At 62.3% G+C, this 14308-nt stretch overlaps 1 protein-coding gene across 6 annotated transcripts in view; it reads left to right on the top strand.

Moving 5' to 3' along the window:
• RADIL (Rap associating with DIL domain) overlaps positions 1 to 14308 on the top strand; it is a 71307-nt gene that overhangs the window by 24559 nt on the left and 32440 nt on the right. For 4 of the 6 annotated variants that reach the window (XM_080676582.1, XM_080676577.1, XM_080676578.1 and 1 more), the window contains one exon: positions 11379 to 11970. In XM_080676582.1, the coding sequence (XP_080532708.1) occupies positions 11379 to 11970 (592 nt within the window). Of the gene's footprint in view, positions 1 to 6634; positions 6703 to 11378; positions 11971 to 14308 lie in introns of those variants that run through there. The other 2 variants (XM_080676579.1, XM_080676575.1) reach the window with 1 other exon arrangement.

The following is a 14308-nucleotide window of genomic DNA, read 5'->3' as shown; positions in this document are numbered from 1 at the left end:
CCAACAGAGAAAGCGACGACGGCCATTGCCAAGTTAGTTTGCTACTCACAGTTCCCAAAGAAGGGGTGCAGGTGGCCACCCGGGCCACTTGGGGAAGCACGGGGGGGGGGGTCAGGAGGTGGGGAACGGGGGTTTCTGCGGGAAGGGATAGACGAGGCAGGGCGAGCAGGCTTAGGGCGGGCTGGTTTGTATAATTTCAAGGTCTCTGGGGTACAGGGGCTGTTCCTAGTTTTGGGGTACCAGGTTCTGGGGTGACGAGGGCAGGGGATGGCGGCTGGAGTAGGAGCGGTGGGGGGACGGTCTCCAGGTGGGTGGGTTTGCCTCTGAGAGGTGCGCTCACAGGTGAGCTGTTCACAGTCTCCAGGGAGGGGCGGCCTGGGGGGGGGGCGGTCTCCCCAGGCTCAGTGAGGCCCAGAGCACAAACGTCGGAAGAAAAGACCCGCATTGCCCACACCCACTGGTGACTTCCCCACGTGGCCTGGGCTTCCTTACAACATGGCCGCTGGGCCCCAAGGGAGAGAGCCAGGCGGGATACACAGAAGTCATGCATCGTCACGTCTGGCGGATTCTGTTCCTCAACTCGGCCCAAAGGTCCTCCCGGGCCCCGGGAGGAGGTGCACACTCCCACCCGCCAAGGGCAGCGAGAAAGGGGGGGGGGGCGGGCGGGGGAATGTGGGTGCAGGCGGATTTCTTTGGAAATTGTCACCTGCCGCAGACTCCGTCCCCGGGAAAGGACCCGTTAATGTCCCTCCCGGTGCTGCTGGCACACCTCTGGAAGGTGGTTTTACAGAAGAGAGGCCATCCGTCACGGATGGAAGGCCGTGACCGTAGGCACGTGCTTCGGCCCCTTCGGCTCAGGTTAAGGTAGGGGTGCCCACACATTCTTTTCCTCGGGAGCCAGAAAGAAGGTCTCTGGCCGGACCACGCTCTTTCACCCCCAATGTGAAAAGTGCGGCAGCTCGTCCCAGGCAAACCCTGCCCCGAGGCCCCCTGTTCTCTGACTTCTTCGCGAGCAAGGCAGCCGGCCTCGGCTCATTCCCCACCCAGCCCCTCTCCTCGCTTCCTGGGCCGTCCTGGTGCACGGTCCCCACGTGGCCTCTAAGATTCAAAAAGAAAAAGAGAAGGTGGTCATTGGTTCCCAATTCTCAGTTCGGGAGTAAGTTACGACGTCGTATTTCCTCCGCTTTCCCCGTTTTTCTCACACGCACGTCATCCACCACGTGGTACCATCTCAGGACGCCCGCGGGCAACACATCCCGTAAACAAACCAGAAGCGGTGTCTGTGGGAACGCTGGGCCCCGCCACGCACACGTGGTTCTTCAACCATGTGCCGTCCGCAGGCCCCTGCGCCCATGTGTGTGATTTTATGTTTGACCGATTGCCCGGTCCCACTTTTGGCGAAGGAAGTGGACCCTAACTCCACTGTGGGTTGAAATGCAACTTTAAAACAAGCCAACGACGCTCTGAAAACCCTCGGGGCATTAGGTCCCTGGTAAGGGTGCCTCTCTCTTTAAAAAATATTTTTATCGATTTAAAAATATATATATAAATGGATTTCAGAGAGGAAGGAAGAGGGAAGAGAAAGATAGAAACACCCACGATGAGAGAGAATCATGGCTCGGCTGCCTCCTGCAAGTCCCCCACTGGGGATCAAGCCCACAACCCAAGCATGTGCCCTTGGCCGGAATCGAACCTGGGACCTTTCAGTTCACAGGCCGATGCTCTATCCACTGAGCCAAACCCGCCAGGGCTTTATCGATTTTTTTAGAGCGAGAGAGGGAGAGGAAGGGAGAGAGAAAGAGAAAGACCGACACCAAGAATTGAATCGGCACCTCTGGGTGCATGGGACGACGCCCGCCCCGCCGGGCCACGCCGGCCAGGGCTGAAAGACGCATTTCCACATTTCCCGGTCCCACGAGCACCAGGACTCACGGAGACTTCACCACACAGACAGTCTAATGACCCCCGCAGGGGGTGATTTTGAAATTTCTTTTAAGAAAGCATTTTTTTGCCCTGGCTGGTGTTGCTCAGTGGATAGAGCGTCAGCCTGCAGACTGAAGGGTCCCAGGTTCGATTCCGGCCAAGGGCACATGCCCGGGTTGCGGGCTTGATCCCCAGTAGGGGGGGTGCAGGAGCTGGCCAATCAGTGATTCTCTCTCATCATTGGTGTTTCTATCTCTCCCTCTTACTTCCTCTATCAAATCAATAAAATATATACATTTTTTTAAAAAAAGAAAGCATTTTTTAAAAATATATTTTTATTGATTTCAGAGAGGAAGGAAGAGGGAGAGAGAGAGAGAAAAACATCAATGATGAGAGAGAATCCTGGATCGGCTGTCTCCTGCAAGTCCCCCACTGGGGATCGAGCCCACAACTCAGGCATGTGCCCTTGGCCGGAATCGAACCTGGGACCCTTCAGTTCACAGGCCGACGCTCCATCCACTGAGCCAAACCGGCCAGGGCTGATTTTGGAATTTCTTACATTTCGAAACAGTTTGACGAGCTAAGGGAATGTCGTTCAACTTTCTTAAGAGCAGGTCCAACCCTCGAGCGGGTTCGCTTGACACCATCTATTTTAGTGACACCGGAACCTTGGTTGGTCCGTCTGTGTCAGCTGGACACAGCCACGACCCCGGCTTCATGCCCCATCTGCGTGCGAATGACCGAGGCGGTATTTCCCAGTGAAAGGCGTCGCCTGAACTCCGGGTCCCTGATGCGCACTGCCCACCTGCGCCCCCAGCGGGACCCACAGACTCGGTGCCCGGAGGGTCCGCACTGCTGCAAGGTGCTCAGGTCACCCCGTGGGAGGGAAAGTCGGGCCTGCTGTTTCTGGCCGACACTCCTCCTGGAAGGACCCACCCGGAGCCCCGCTGCTGACGGGCTGTGGGGCCGAGTTCTTCCGGAAGGAATCCCAGGATGGCATCTCTTGTTTCGCCAGCTCCCTCCCGGGATGCACAGTCTCGGGAAGAAAGGCTGGGCTGGACGGCTATGCCTGTGCCTGCTGCCACCTGCCCTTCCTCTCTGCGGGTCCCCAAAGCCGTCTCTCTGTTTCTGGACCCTGGGAACGTGCCCTCTGACCTGGACCAGAGGCGTTCCCTTTGGGCTCAGATGGGCCTTTCCAGGAAAGAGTCCCAGGACTCTGCCGCCCCCTGGTGGCCGCAGAGGGCAGCGCAACACTTTATTTTTGTCCAGTGTCTTTCCAAAGAGACTCAACCCCAAAGTTTAAAAACATGTGTTGCTCACCTGTCCAAGGGCCCGATGCCAGACACAAAAATGAATAAAAGCCAGCCCTTGCCCTGGGGGAGCTTCCCGTTGAGGGGGCTAATATTATATACATATTAGAGGCCCGCTGAGAGGTGAGATGGAATATGTTCATTCCTTTGTTTACTCGTTGAACAAACACTCACCGACTGCTAAGTGCAGCAATGCGGACAGATGAGGCGCCTGCCCTTAGGAAACACACATTCCAGTGTGTGTGAAACATACGCGTTGTAGCGAATCCCTGTAGCTAAGTCCTGAGCTAGAGAATGACCCTGAAGACAAGGGTCAGGACGCAGCGGAGCCGAGTGTTAAGGAGAGGCGGCTGCCAGCGTGCGGACGGCAGGACAAGCGTTTTAGGGAGCGGAGCAGCAAGGGGACGTGGTTCGGAGGCGGCGATGGGCTTAGTGTCTGAAGACAGGAGGCCGGGGCGGGAGCCCCGTGGCAGAGGCAGAGAGCAGTTGGAGCGGCCCAGCTGGGGCTCTGCCAGCCCTACTTTATTCCAAGTGCAATGACAGAGGGTTATAGGTGAGGAGGACAGCACCTAACTTGTGTTTAAGGAATGCAGCTCGATGTACACTGCCAGGTTATTATATATATATATATATATATATATATTAGAGGCCCGGTGCATGAATTCGTGCATGGGTGGGGTCCGGCCAGCCTGGCCAGGGGGAGGGGACATGGGCGGTTGGCCGGCCTGCCTGCTGGTCGACCTCCTGGTCTAGGGGACCATTTGCATCTTAGCCTTTTATTCTATAGGATATACACAGAGTGGCCAGATGATTATGCGTCCAGAGATCATCATCATCTGGCCACTCAGTGTAATGTGGACGTGGTGCAGTAGAAAGGTTTAAGATACGGGCTGTGGCAGCCGGAGGGGGGGCGTGGAGCCGAGTCCGGGCCTGGGAGGCCTTCCTGATGGGCTGTATTAGGCACCTATCTATCGCTGCACAGCAAACCGCCCCCAAACGCAGTGGCCTAAGTCCACAAGGAACATGTCTCCTCTCACGTGGTTCCTGAGGGCTGGGAGTGTGGGGGCAGCTGCGCTGGGTGGTCCTGGCAGAGGTCCCTCACCAGAGGCAGCCGGAGGGGGGAAGCTGCATTCACACGCAGTCTCCTGGGCCGGGACCCGCCTCCCACACGGCCCGCTCCCGTGGATGGGGACTTGGTGCCGGCTGCTGCCTGCTGGTGGGCGGCCTTCGTTTCTCTACGGCGGGTGGCTTCCCCCAGAACGAGTGATCCAACAGAGAGCAAGGGCAGAAGCCACATCTTTCATAATTCAGATCCAGAAGTCACACTGCCATTTTGACAACATCTTATTGGTTACACAGGCCAGCCCTAGTTAACAAGGCCAGGGACCCCACACGGGGGCGTGACACCAGGAGGGTGTGAGTCACGGGGACTGTCTTAGAGGCTGGCTACCATACAAGGAGCACCTAATCCGAGTCTTAAAGGAATTGGCCGGGTGGTGACGGGCGTGTGATGGGCTGAACCGCAGCCCCCTAAAATTCACATGTTGAAGCTCCAACTCCCAGTACTTCAGGAGGTGACTATTTTGAGATGGGGCCTTTAAAGAGAGGATCGAGTTAAACTGAGGTCATTAGGGTGGGTCCTAATCCAATATGACCGGTGTCCTTATGAGAAGAGGAGGACACAGAGGAACCACCCTGTGAGCACACGGGGAGAAGACAGCCGTCTACAGCCAAGGGGTGAGGCCTCCAGGACCCTACCTGATGGCACCTTGACCTTGGACTTCCAGCCAGACTGCAAGACAACAAAATTCCGTTATTGAAGCCACTGGGGCTGAGGGATTTCCTCGCGGCAGCCTGAGCCAACTAATTGGCAAGGGAGTTTCAAGGCCGAGGGAATGACCCCAGCAAAGATGCAGAGCGTCGAACCGTGGGGTAACCCCAAATAGCTAGCAAGACCAGATCCTAAAGGCGGGGAGCAAAGGCTTTCTGCAAAAGCCACGTGGGAAGTATTTTAAGCTCTTTGGCCTCTCACGTCTGTTGCAGGAAAACAGTTGTAGACAACATGTAAACAAACAGGCATAGCTGCGCTCCCATAAAACTTTTATCAAAACAGCAGCTCAGGTTTGGCCCACAGGCCAGAGTCTGCCAACCCCTGCCGAAGAGGGGTGTGGGGAGGGATGGCTGAGGGCCTGGATCACGGCGAGAAATTCCTTACAAGGAAAACACGGGCCTCAACCCAGGCTCTGCTTCCGGTCCTATTTGCCTCTTCAGGGTCTGGGTGAGGGGAGGTTGTGTATGGATATGGGGTTCGTGTGTGTGTGTGTGTGTGTGTGTGTGTGGCGTGCGAGTCCTGTAATCATATAGTTCCAAGCTCAATTCTTGACTCTCTCTAGCTGTCTGACCTGTCTAAGCCTCTACTTACTCATCTGTAAAATGGGAGTAACAGCAATTTCCTCACAAAGGTTGCTGTGAGCTCTCAATGGGTGACTAAGTAAAACCCCTAGCCTAGGATGGGGCATACAGTAGGTGACCAATAAATGCTTGTTCCCTCTTCCCATCTTCCCTTAGCAAATGTGGGGTTCATACTGCAATAGCTGCCAACCCAAAGGTTCACGCCCAGGGTGAGAATTCTGCATCTTTACATCCAAGGCTCCATGATACCCAGGCATGACCATGAGCATCAGGGTACAAGGGACCTGTCTGTGGGGAGCCTTTCTCCAAGGTGAAACCCCAGCTGCAGGGCTGGTGCCAAAGTGAGCTCTAAGGACACGTTTCTTTTAAAACACGGTCACCCAAGGAGGGTGGTTGGGCCAGAGCCCTGGACCTGCCCTGACCCTGTTTTGCATCGTCTTAAGCACAAGAGTTCCATGATCTGATCTGGCATTTGACATTATGGCTTATGGGGGGTGGGGGGCCGGGGACAGATTGTAGGGGAGACAGAACCAGCACTCTCATCCCCTTTCTGTGTCTTAAATGTTCATATGTCGGGCCGCCCCCTCCCTTCTCTCCTTGGCCCCGTCCACTGCAGGTCTAATAGACGGGGACACTTATCCCCCAGAGCCTGAGGCCGCACAGGGCACCCGAGTTCCCTGGCTCCGCCCCTCATGCCGAGGCCCTGACCCTTGAACCGTAGTAGGTGCACGGCACAGCCCCGCCTCTGTCCTGGAAACCACGCCCCTGCGCTCTAGGCCACGCCCACACAATTGGCCGGCAGGTGGCGCTGGCGCCCAGCTCAACCCATCGGCTCCGCCCTTCCCTTTGAGGCCCCGCCCCCTCGAGGTCTCGGCCCGTCCATTGGTGGCTTGCAGGAGGAGCCTGCCTTAGTCTTTGCTGGCCCCGCCCTCCGAGGCCCCGCCCTCCGAGGCCCCGCCCCGTCCGTTGAGCGGCCGGCAGGAGGCGCCGCTCGGCTCGGGCTACGGCGGGTGCAGCGGGTGTTGGAGCCACGCGGAGGCGGCGGGCTGGGCTGGAGGTGAGTGCGGGGAGCGCGAGGAGAGGCGGAGGGTGCTGGGCGCTCCGCTGAGGCGGGAGCTCCGCGGTGGCGCAGAGGCCGAGCCGGGAGGCCACGGGACGCGCGCTCGGGCAGCAGGGCCCTCACGGGACATCTCCCAGGCCTCTTAAGTGGGGCTTGTCCTGTTGCCATGGCAACCGGCGGCTCTTGGGGCCCATTGCTGCCTTGGGGGTCGGGTCCTGAAGGCTGGCCACTGGGGTGAGGGCGGCCCTGCCTTGGGAGGACACCCCCCTCCCCGGCTTAAGGGGAGTTTGGCAGCGCGGGCGCCGCGGGGAGCCGGGGCAGGGATCCTCAGCCGCCTCGCTCCAGGGTCTGCGTGACATCCCCCCCAACCCGCCCGTCCTGGTTTTCCTGTTCACGCGACGATGGGCCGGCCCAAGGCACTGCCTCCAGCTATTCCCGTGCCACTTCCAGCCCCTCGACCTGTAACACCGCACCCAACAAAACCGGTGCCGGGCTGGAGCCGCGGGGGCCGCGGGGGAGCCGGCTTAGTTCCCTCCAGAGAGCCGGCCGGCGGGCGGGCGGGCGGGCAGGCGGGCTGCAGAGCTGCAGACCCGCCGGCCCAAGCCCCAGCACCCTGTCAAGTGTTTGGTTCATCTGAATTGCCGACAAGAATTTTCCAAGTCCCTGGCGATTACAGGTGTCTCCGGTGAGCACGGGCCACCTCTTGTGCATTCCAGAGAGGAGCCAGCCCCGAGTCCCGCTGGCGGAAACAGCCCGTCCCCTGACAAGAGGCTAGCAGCCCGTCACCCTGAAACCTGATTAAATTATTTTGTGTTTAAGAGCGTCGCTCTGGCTGGGGCTGTCGGGACAGGATTTATGGACGGCGGGGATAAAGCGGAGCCTGCCAATCTGCCCTCTCTTCCTGTCCCGTCCCGGTGGAAAGGCTAATGGATTCCACATTGCCGGGCCGGGCCGCCGTGTCCTCCACCCATGTCGTCAGCCTCGCACTGACCTCGCTCGCGGCACCCGCTGGGGTGACTTGAGCTTGTTTTCATCAGAACTTGGACTCTTCCCCGAGGACGAGACAAAAATCTCCTCTAGGAGAAGCGGCGTCCTACACCCTCGGGCCGTGTCCCAAGTTCAGTGTGACAGACCAGACAGAGGCCGCGAGGCGGGAGCAGAAAGGGAAAGGCAGGTTGACCCCCCACCCCCACCCCCCCAGCCCGACCCGGCGCCTCTGCGGGATGTTCCTGCCTCTCGTCCTCGTCCTGGGAAAGAGTCCCCCTCATCGTGACCAACAGGCTGCACTCGGTCTCGGGGGGTTGGGCGGGAAGGTGGCCAGGGAACAAGTGACCGTCCGTGGCTGCTCTCTGCAAATGGCCACAGAGCGAGCAGGGCCTCCTGATGAAGCAGGAGGGCCCGTGCGTCCCGGGCCTGCTGGGGCCTCAGAAGGAGCGAGCCGAGAGGCGCGAACCACATTCTCCTTCATTCGCCTGGAAACTGCCGGAAGGAGGGAGGGCGCTGGCCCCCGGGCCCTGGGCGTGGCCGAGCAGGCGTGTATCTGTATCTGTTATTTCTTTTCTATGAAAACAGAATTGCATTAGCTTTAGAGGTTACGGAACCTAGATCCACCCTGGCGCAAAACAGCAACTCATGTCCTCGCTGGTGCTGCTCCATGGTTAGAGCATTGGCCCGCGGACTGAAGAGTCTCGGGTTCGGTCCCCGGTCCCCATTGGGGTGTGTGGGAGGCGGCCGATCCGTGTGTCTCTCTCACATTGATGTTTCTCTCTCCCTCTCCCCGTCATCTTCCCGCTTCCTTCCACTCTCTCTGGAAATGGATGGAGAAAATGTCAAAACAAAAAAATAGCAGTCCCCTCCCCCGCTGCACCTGGGGCCGTTTAGGCTCCTGGGTTGACTTCACGGCTCTCCCGTGACGCGCCTGTTTCTGCTTAGTCGCTGCGCCGCATCCACAACCGCATACATCCCGAAGGCCAGGCTTCTGGCCACAGGCCACCGCTTGGGTGTGGTTGGACCCTGGGGCTCTGCCTGGAGGAGGAGGCCGGGGAGGGGAGTGTTTGTGGAGGGTCAGGCCCTCTGAGGCGGGTGTCCGGGCGCGGCTGGCCGTGGGAGAAGCGGGTTCGTGCCTGTGATGTGGGGGCAAAGCCGTGCACACGTCCTGCGTGCGCTCTGCGCTGCTCTGCTGTAAATTCAGGCCAAGCCTTTGGCAGGCGCTGGGCGCTGAGGGCAGCCATGGCCGGCACGGGCTCCCTGGGGTCTGACGGGACCTGTCACACGCACCTCGCTCCTCGGGGAGAAGCAAAGCCTCGGGCATCCTCACTCCCGTGCAGCCTCCTCACTTGAGGCCGGAGAGAGCCTCGTGCGCGCGTCCGCGTGACACCGGGGCAGGCGCTGCCGTGAGTGAGCAGCAGGCTGCGGGCAGGGGGTGCCCCCCAGCCTCTCCCCCCACCCGTGGAGCCGGGAGTGAGTGGGGACTGAGGGTGTTGGCTTCCGCTGAGTTTAGGGCTTGGCATTTGTCACAGGTGCCCACTGCCGCCAGGTCCTTACTGGGCCTGGACCCTGTTTCTAGAAGCTTCTAGAAAATGAGCTTTCTTCTCTGGCCTGCTGCTCTCGTCCCTGGTGAGGGCACGAGTGCGGAAGTGGGGGCCGTCCTCGCTGATGTGATGTCGAGCTTGGTGTTTGTGCTGTGGAGATGCCCCCTCAGCCAGGCCCCTGCTCCGCCAGGGCCGCAGGCGAGCCCCGTGCACTCTTAGAACCAGCCCTGGGGGCACTGGGCTGACGGCTGGGAGCACTGGGTGAACTGGGCTGACGGGTGTGAGCACTGGGTGCACTGGGAGCACTGGGCTGACGGCTGGGAGCACTGGGGGCACTGGGCTGACGGCTGGGAGCACTGGGTGCACTGGGCTGACGGCTGGGAGCACTGGGTGCACTGGGCTGACGGCTGGGAGCACTGGGAGCACTGGGCTGACGGCTGGGAGCACTGGGAGCACTGGGCTGGCGGCTGGGAGCACTGGGAGCACTGGGCTGGCGGCTGGAGCACTGGGGGCACTGGGATGACGGCTGGGAGCACTGGGAGCACTGGGCTGGCGGCTGGAGCACTGGGTGCACTGGGCTGACGGCTGGGAGCACTGGGAGCACTGGGCTGGCGGCTGGAGCACTGGGAGCACTGGGCTGGCGGCTGGAGCACTGGGTGCACTGGGCTGACGGCTGGGAGCACTGGGAGCACTGGGCTGGCGGCTGGGAGCACTGGGAGCACTGGGCTGGCGGCTGGAGCACTGGGTGCACTGGGCTGACGGCTGGGAGCACTGGGAGCACTGGGCTGGCGGCTGGAGCACTGGGAGCACTGGGCTGGCGGCTGGAGCACTGGGTGCACTGGGCTGACGGGTGTGAGCACTGGGAGCACTGGGCTGACGGGTGTGAGCACTGGGAGCACTGGGCTGACGGGTGTGAGCACTGGGAGCACTGGGAGCACTGGGCTGACGGGTGTGAGCACTGGGAGCACTGGGCTGACGGCTGGGAGCACTGGGTGCACTGGGCTGACGGGTGTGAGCACTGGGAGCACTGGGCTGACGGGTGTGAGCACTGGGAGCACTGGGCTGACGGGTGTGAGCACTGGGAGCACTGGGCTGACGGCTGGGAGCACTGGGTGCACTGGGCTGACGGCTGGGAGCACTGGGAGCACTGGGATGACGGCTGGAGCACTGGGAGCACTGGGTGCACTGGGCTGACGGCTGGGAGCACTGGGAGCACTGGGATGACGGCTGGGAGCACTGGGAGCACTGGGATGACGGCTGGAGCACTGGGTGCACTGGGCTGACGGCTGGGAGCACTGGGTGCACTGGGATGACGGCTGGAGCACTGGGTGCACTGGGATGACGGCTGGGAGCACTGGGTGCACTGGGATGACGGCTGGAGCACTGGGTGCACTGGGATGACGGCTGGAGCACTGGGTGCACTGGGATGACGGCTGGGAGCACTGGGAGCACTGGGATGACGGCTGGGAGCACTGGGACGACGGCCGGCTGACACACCAGAGCTCCCAGGAGTGTGCACTGACCCCTCCAGGAGCAGCGGTGGCCTGGCCGGGGCCAAGTCCCAGGCTGGACGCGGTGGGAGGACGGCGTGCATTCCCATCGTGCCTCCCGGTGTCGCTGGGTCACACGGACATCCCAGTGCAGCCGTCCCAGGGCTGCGGCTCCTGCAAGCCGGCCGTCACTGCCCGCTTCCCCCCTCCGTCCCAGGCTGTGGCGTGGGAGAGGGAGGCCAGGCGGTTCCCACTCCCGTGCTCTACACCTTCTCTGCGGTGCCATGTGGGGGGCGGGGGGCCGCCTCGGGAGACAGGCCACGCCCTGCACACACGGCCACGGCACGGCTGTGTCCCGGCTGCCCCGCGGGGTGCGGGAGCCCAGCGCTTGCCGGTGCCGGGACCACGCAGCAGGGCGTGGCCTCCTTTCCGAGGCGGCATCGTGCCTCCTAGCGGGGCCTTCCCCGCGGGGCACCTCCGCACTCCCACGCGTGCTTTCCCCAGGTCGCCACGGCGGGCACGCGGCTCAGGTGGCGTGTCTGCTGCTGTGCTGGGGCGTGGGCCCAGGTGGCTGTCATGTCTGTTCAGTCACGGGGCCTCGCCTGCCTTCGCTGCCCCGACGGTCGATGCTGACCCACCCTGTCTCCTCCAGGACGCGGCCGCTTCCCCGGCGCTGAGCCGCAGCCTCGCCCGTGAAGACGGGCCCACCATGTTCTATGGGACCCACTTCATCATGTCTCCGCCCGCCAAGAGCAAGCTGAAGCGGCAGGGCCAGCTGCTGTCCAGCGTGCTGTCCCGCACGCTGAGCTACAAGTACCGCGACCTGGACGCCACCTTCGCCGACCTGGGTGCTAGCGACGACCCGGCGGAGCTCTCCACTCGGCTCTCAGCCCCCGGGGTCCTCAAGGTGTTCGGGGACAGCGTGTGCGCGGGCGCCCACTACAAGAGCGTGCTGGCCACCTGCAGGTCCAGCGCCCAGGAGCTGGTGAGGGAGGCCCTGGAGCGCTACTCCCTGAGCCCCGACGGCGCCAGCCAGTACGTGCTGTGCGACGTGGTGGGCCAGGCCGGCGACTCGGAGCGGCCGTGGCAGGCGGAATGCGTCCGGGTGTTCGGGGACAACGAGAAGCCCCTGCTGGTCCAGGAGCTGTGGAAACCGCGCGAAGGCTTGTCCCGGAGGTTTGAGCTGAGGAGGAGGGCCGACGTGGAAGAGCTGGCGGCCCAGGACGTTGACACGGTGACGGCAGGTGAGCCGCTCGGGAGGAGGCTCCACGCGGGGCTGGGCAGGGCAGGTGGAGGCCAAGGTGCGGCCCGGGGGGCGCAGGTGTGTTTGCTCTGACGGGGGACCTCGGACCCCTGTCGCGTGTTTGCGGGCGTCACGGTGGCTGTTGGGAGACCGCAGCTGTCTGTGCACAGGGCCTGCGGTGCGCTGAGTGGCTGCGGTGCAGGTGTAGGTGAGCGGCCTTTAGGGACCCCTCCTGGGTGAGGCGAGCTGTCCCGTCATCGCTGCAGACCCCGTGCCCAGAGCCACTGGTGTGGTTACGGGAAGTCCTGTGCCCAAGGCCTAGCGACTCCTAGGGGCGACCCAGTGAGACGGTGAGGGGCTGCGGTGTGTTTGGGTGTGTTTGGGGGGTCTGTGGGTGCAGGCAGGAGGCCCGTGCCGGAGGAGGCCCAGCCCAGAAGCCGTGGGCCACTGTCCCCCTGAGGTGCGCAGACAGCGGCCGCTCTGGGCCCGGCCCGCGGCGGGAGGGCTCGGCGGTGCGTGGCCGCCGCTCCGCATCCAGCTGCTGTTCCGTTGGTGGAAAGAACTGATTATCCTAATGAGCAAGTGAAACAAGAAATAAGTCTTCAAATATCAAGACTCTTGAATGTGTCCCAGGTCACAGTTGGCTTTTTCTTAGTGTCCCGTAGAAACGGTGGCTTCGCGTGAGCACGTGGGCTTGGCTTGTGTGGCCCAGAGCGGAAGGCTGTCAAGTGGCCTGAGACCGTCTCGATCTTGTCATCTCCGGGTGGAGGGGCCTTTGAGCCGTTGCTGCGCTCGCCCTGAGCCGTGCGTGGCTCCGAGGCGTAGGGAATGCTCCTTCCTCTGGCTTTGCCCGGGGGCGAACCTGGAGCCACCTGCACCTTTGGCGTGGACAGCCGGTGGTGTGGGGCTCCCAGGGGCTGGTCTCCCTCGGGCCCGGCAGGACCGCTGTGTCCCACAGCGACAGCGGTGCCCCGGTGCAGCGGCCCTGTTAGCTTAGGCAAATCGCTTCGCCTCTTCGGGCCTCAGTTTTCTGACCTGGAGAATGGGGTTCGGAAGTGACGTGCGTACGGCCCTGAGCTCGGCCTCGGGAAGTGCCCGTGGTGTGGTGTCGTCGCTACTCTTAACACTTCCTGCACGTGTGAGCAGGGCGCTGCGTGCTCACAGGCCGGGCTGCCCAGACGGGGTGGGCGGGGCCTCGGACAGGGCGCAGGCCTCTCCCACTGATGTGTAGGGTTCCGCACAGGGGGCCGCACAAAGCAGGCCGACGTGGAGGAGGTTCTGGTTGTTTTAAGTCTTAAGCCTCAGACCAGCCCTGGTGGCCACAGCCCATGGGCCCGGCGTCGTGGGTTTGCTGTCTCATCCTGACCCTCCTCCTTCTAGAAGTCGTCCCAGGAGGCCAGGCTGCGGTGTGGGTGCGGGGCCGGGGTTCCGCTCCAGGCCGCTGTCCCGCCCCGTATTTTCTCCACTGCGGAGAGCGTGTGGACCGCAGCCAGCCCTGCCTGTCCTGAAGGTCACGGCCCCAGGTCCCGGGGTCGGCGTGGGAAAGCCTGCTCTGTCGCACGGCTGGTTCCTGGCGGGGCCGGGGTGGACAGCACCTGCAGGGTGGGCCTTGGTCTTCGAAGGCACACTGCCCCTCAGGCCCGTTCCTGTCCCAGCAGCCGAGGCAAGACGAGGCCGCCGCCCGCAGCCTATTCAACTTGGTGGTGGCTTTGCAAACCCTTCAGATAAAGAGCCCATTGAGCTGGCTGGGTCTCGCTGACACACTTCTCTGGCGGAAGCGGCTTGTGTTACCTGCCCGGTGCAGGCCTCCCAGACCCCAGGGAGGCGGCCTTCCTTGCTGGCCTTCCACTCGGGGTGTGGCCTGGGCAGTCAGTGCCTCCTGACCTTGCCACCCCCCTTCCGGTGGCAGTAAAGACAGCGTGGCGATGGGGACGGCGTCCCAGGGCAGGCACGCTCGCCTCTGTCCTTAGAAAGATGGGCGGGCCAGCCAGGGACAGCAGCCCGGGACAGACCCACACGGTGGAGCCCTGCTCCAAAGCGTGACCAGGGTCCAGACCTTTGAGTGAGCGCCTTCGTTTGGTTATCCCCGTGATGCATGGATACGTGGACACAGGGCTGTGTGTGCACTCACACGTGTGCATGCGTGGCACGTACACTCTGAGCGGCTCGCTGTGCAGGAGATGCTGCAGCCCCTGTGGCCTCGCAGGTGCCGCCGGCAGCCCTTCACCATCCTGTGGGGTCTGCTCACCATCCTCTGGCCCCGAGGGAGCGAGTCGTGACCCAGCCCCTTCCCGAGACCCGTGGGTGGCAGCTGAGTGGCCCAGGGTCCCTCTGCATCC

Source organism: Plecotus auritus, assembly GCF_963455305.1.
Source record: "Plecotus auritus genome assembly, chromosome: 6".
NCBI classification, from domain to species: domain Eukaryota; kingdom Metazoa; phylum Chordata; class Mammalia; order Chiroptera; family Vespertilionidae; genus Plecotus; species Plecotus auritus.
This window is presented reverse-complemented; position numbering and strand designations above follow the sequence as displayed.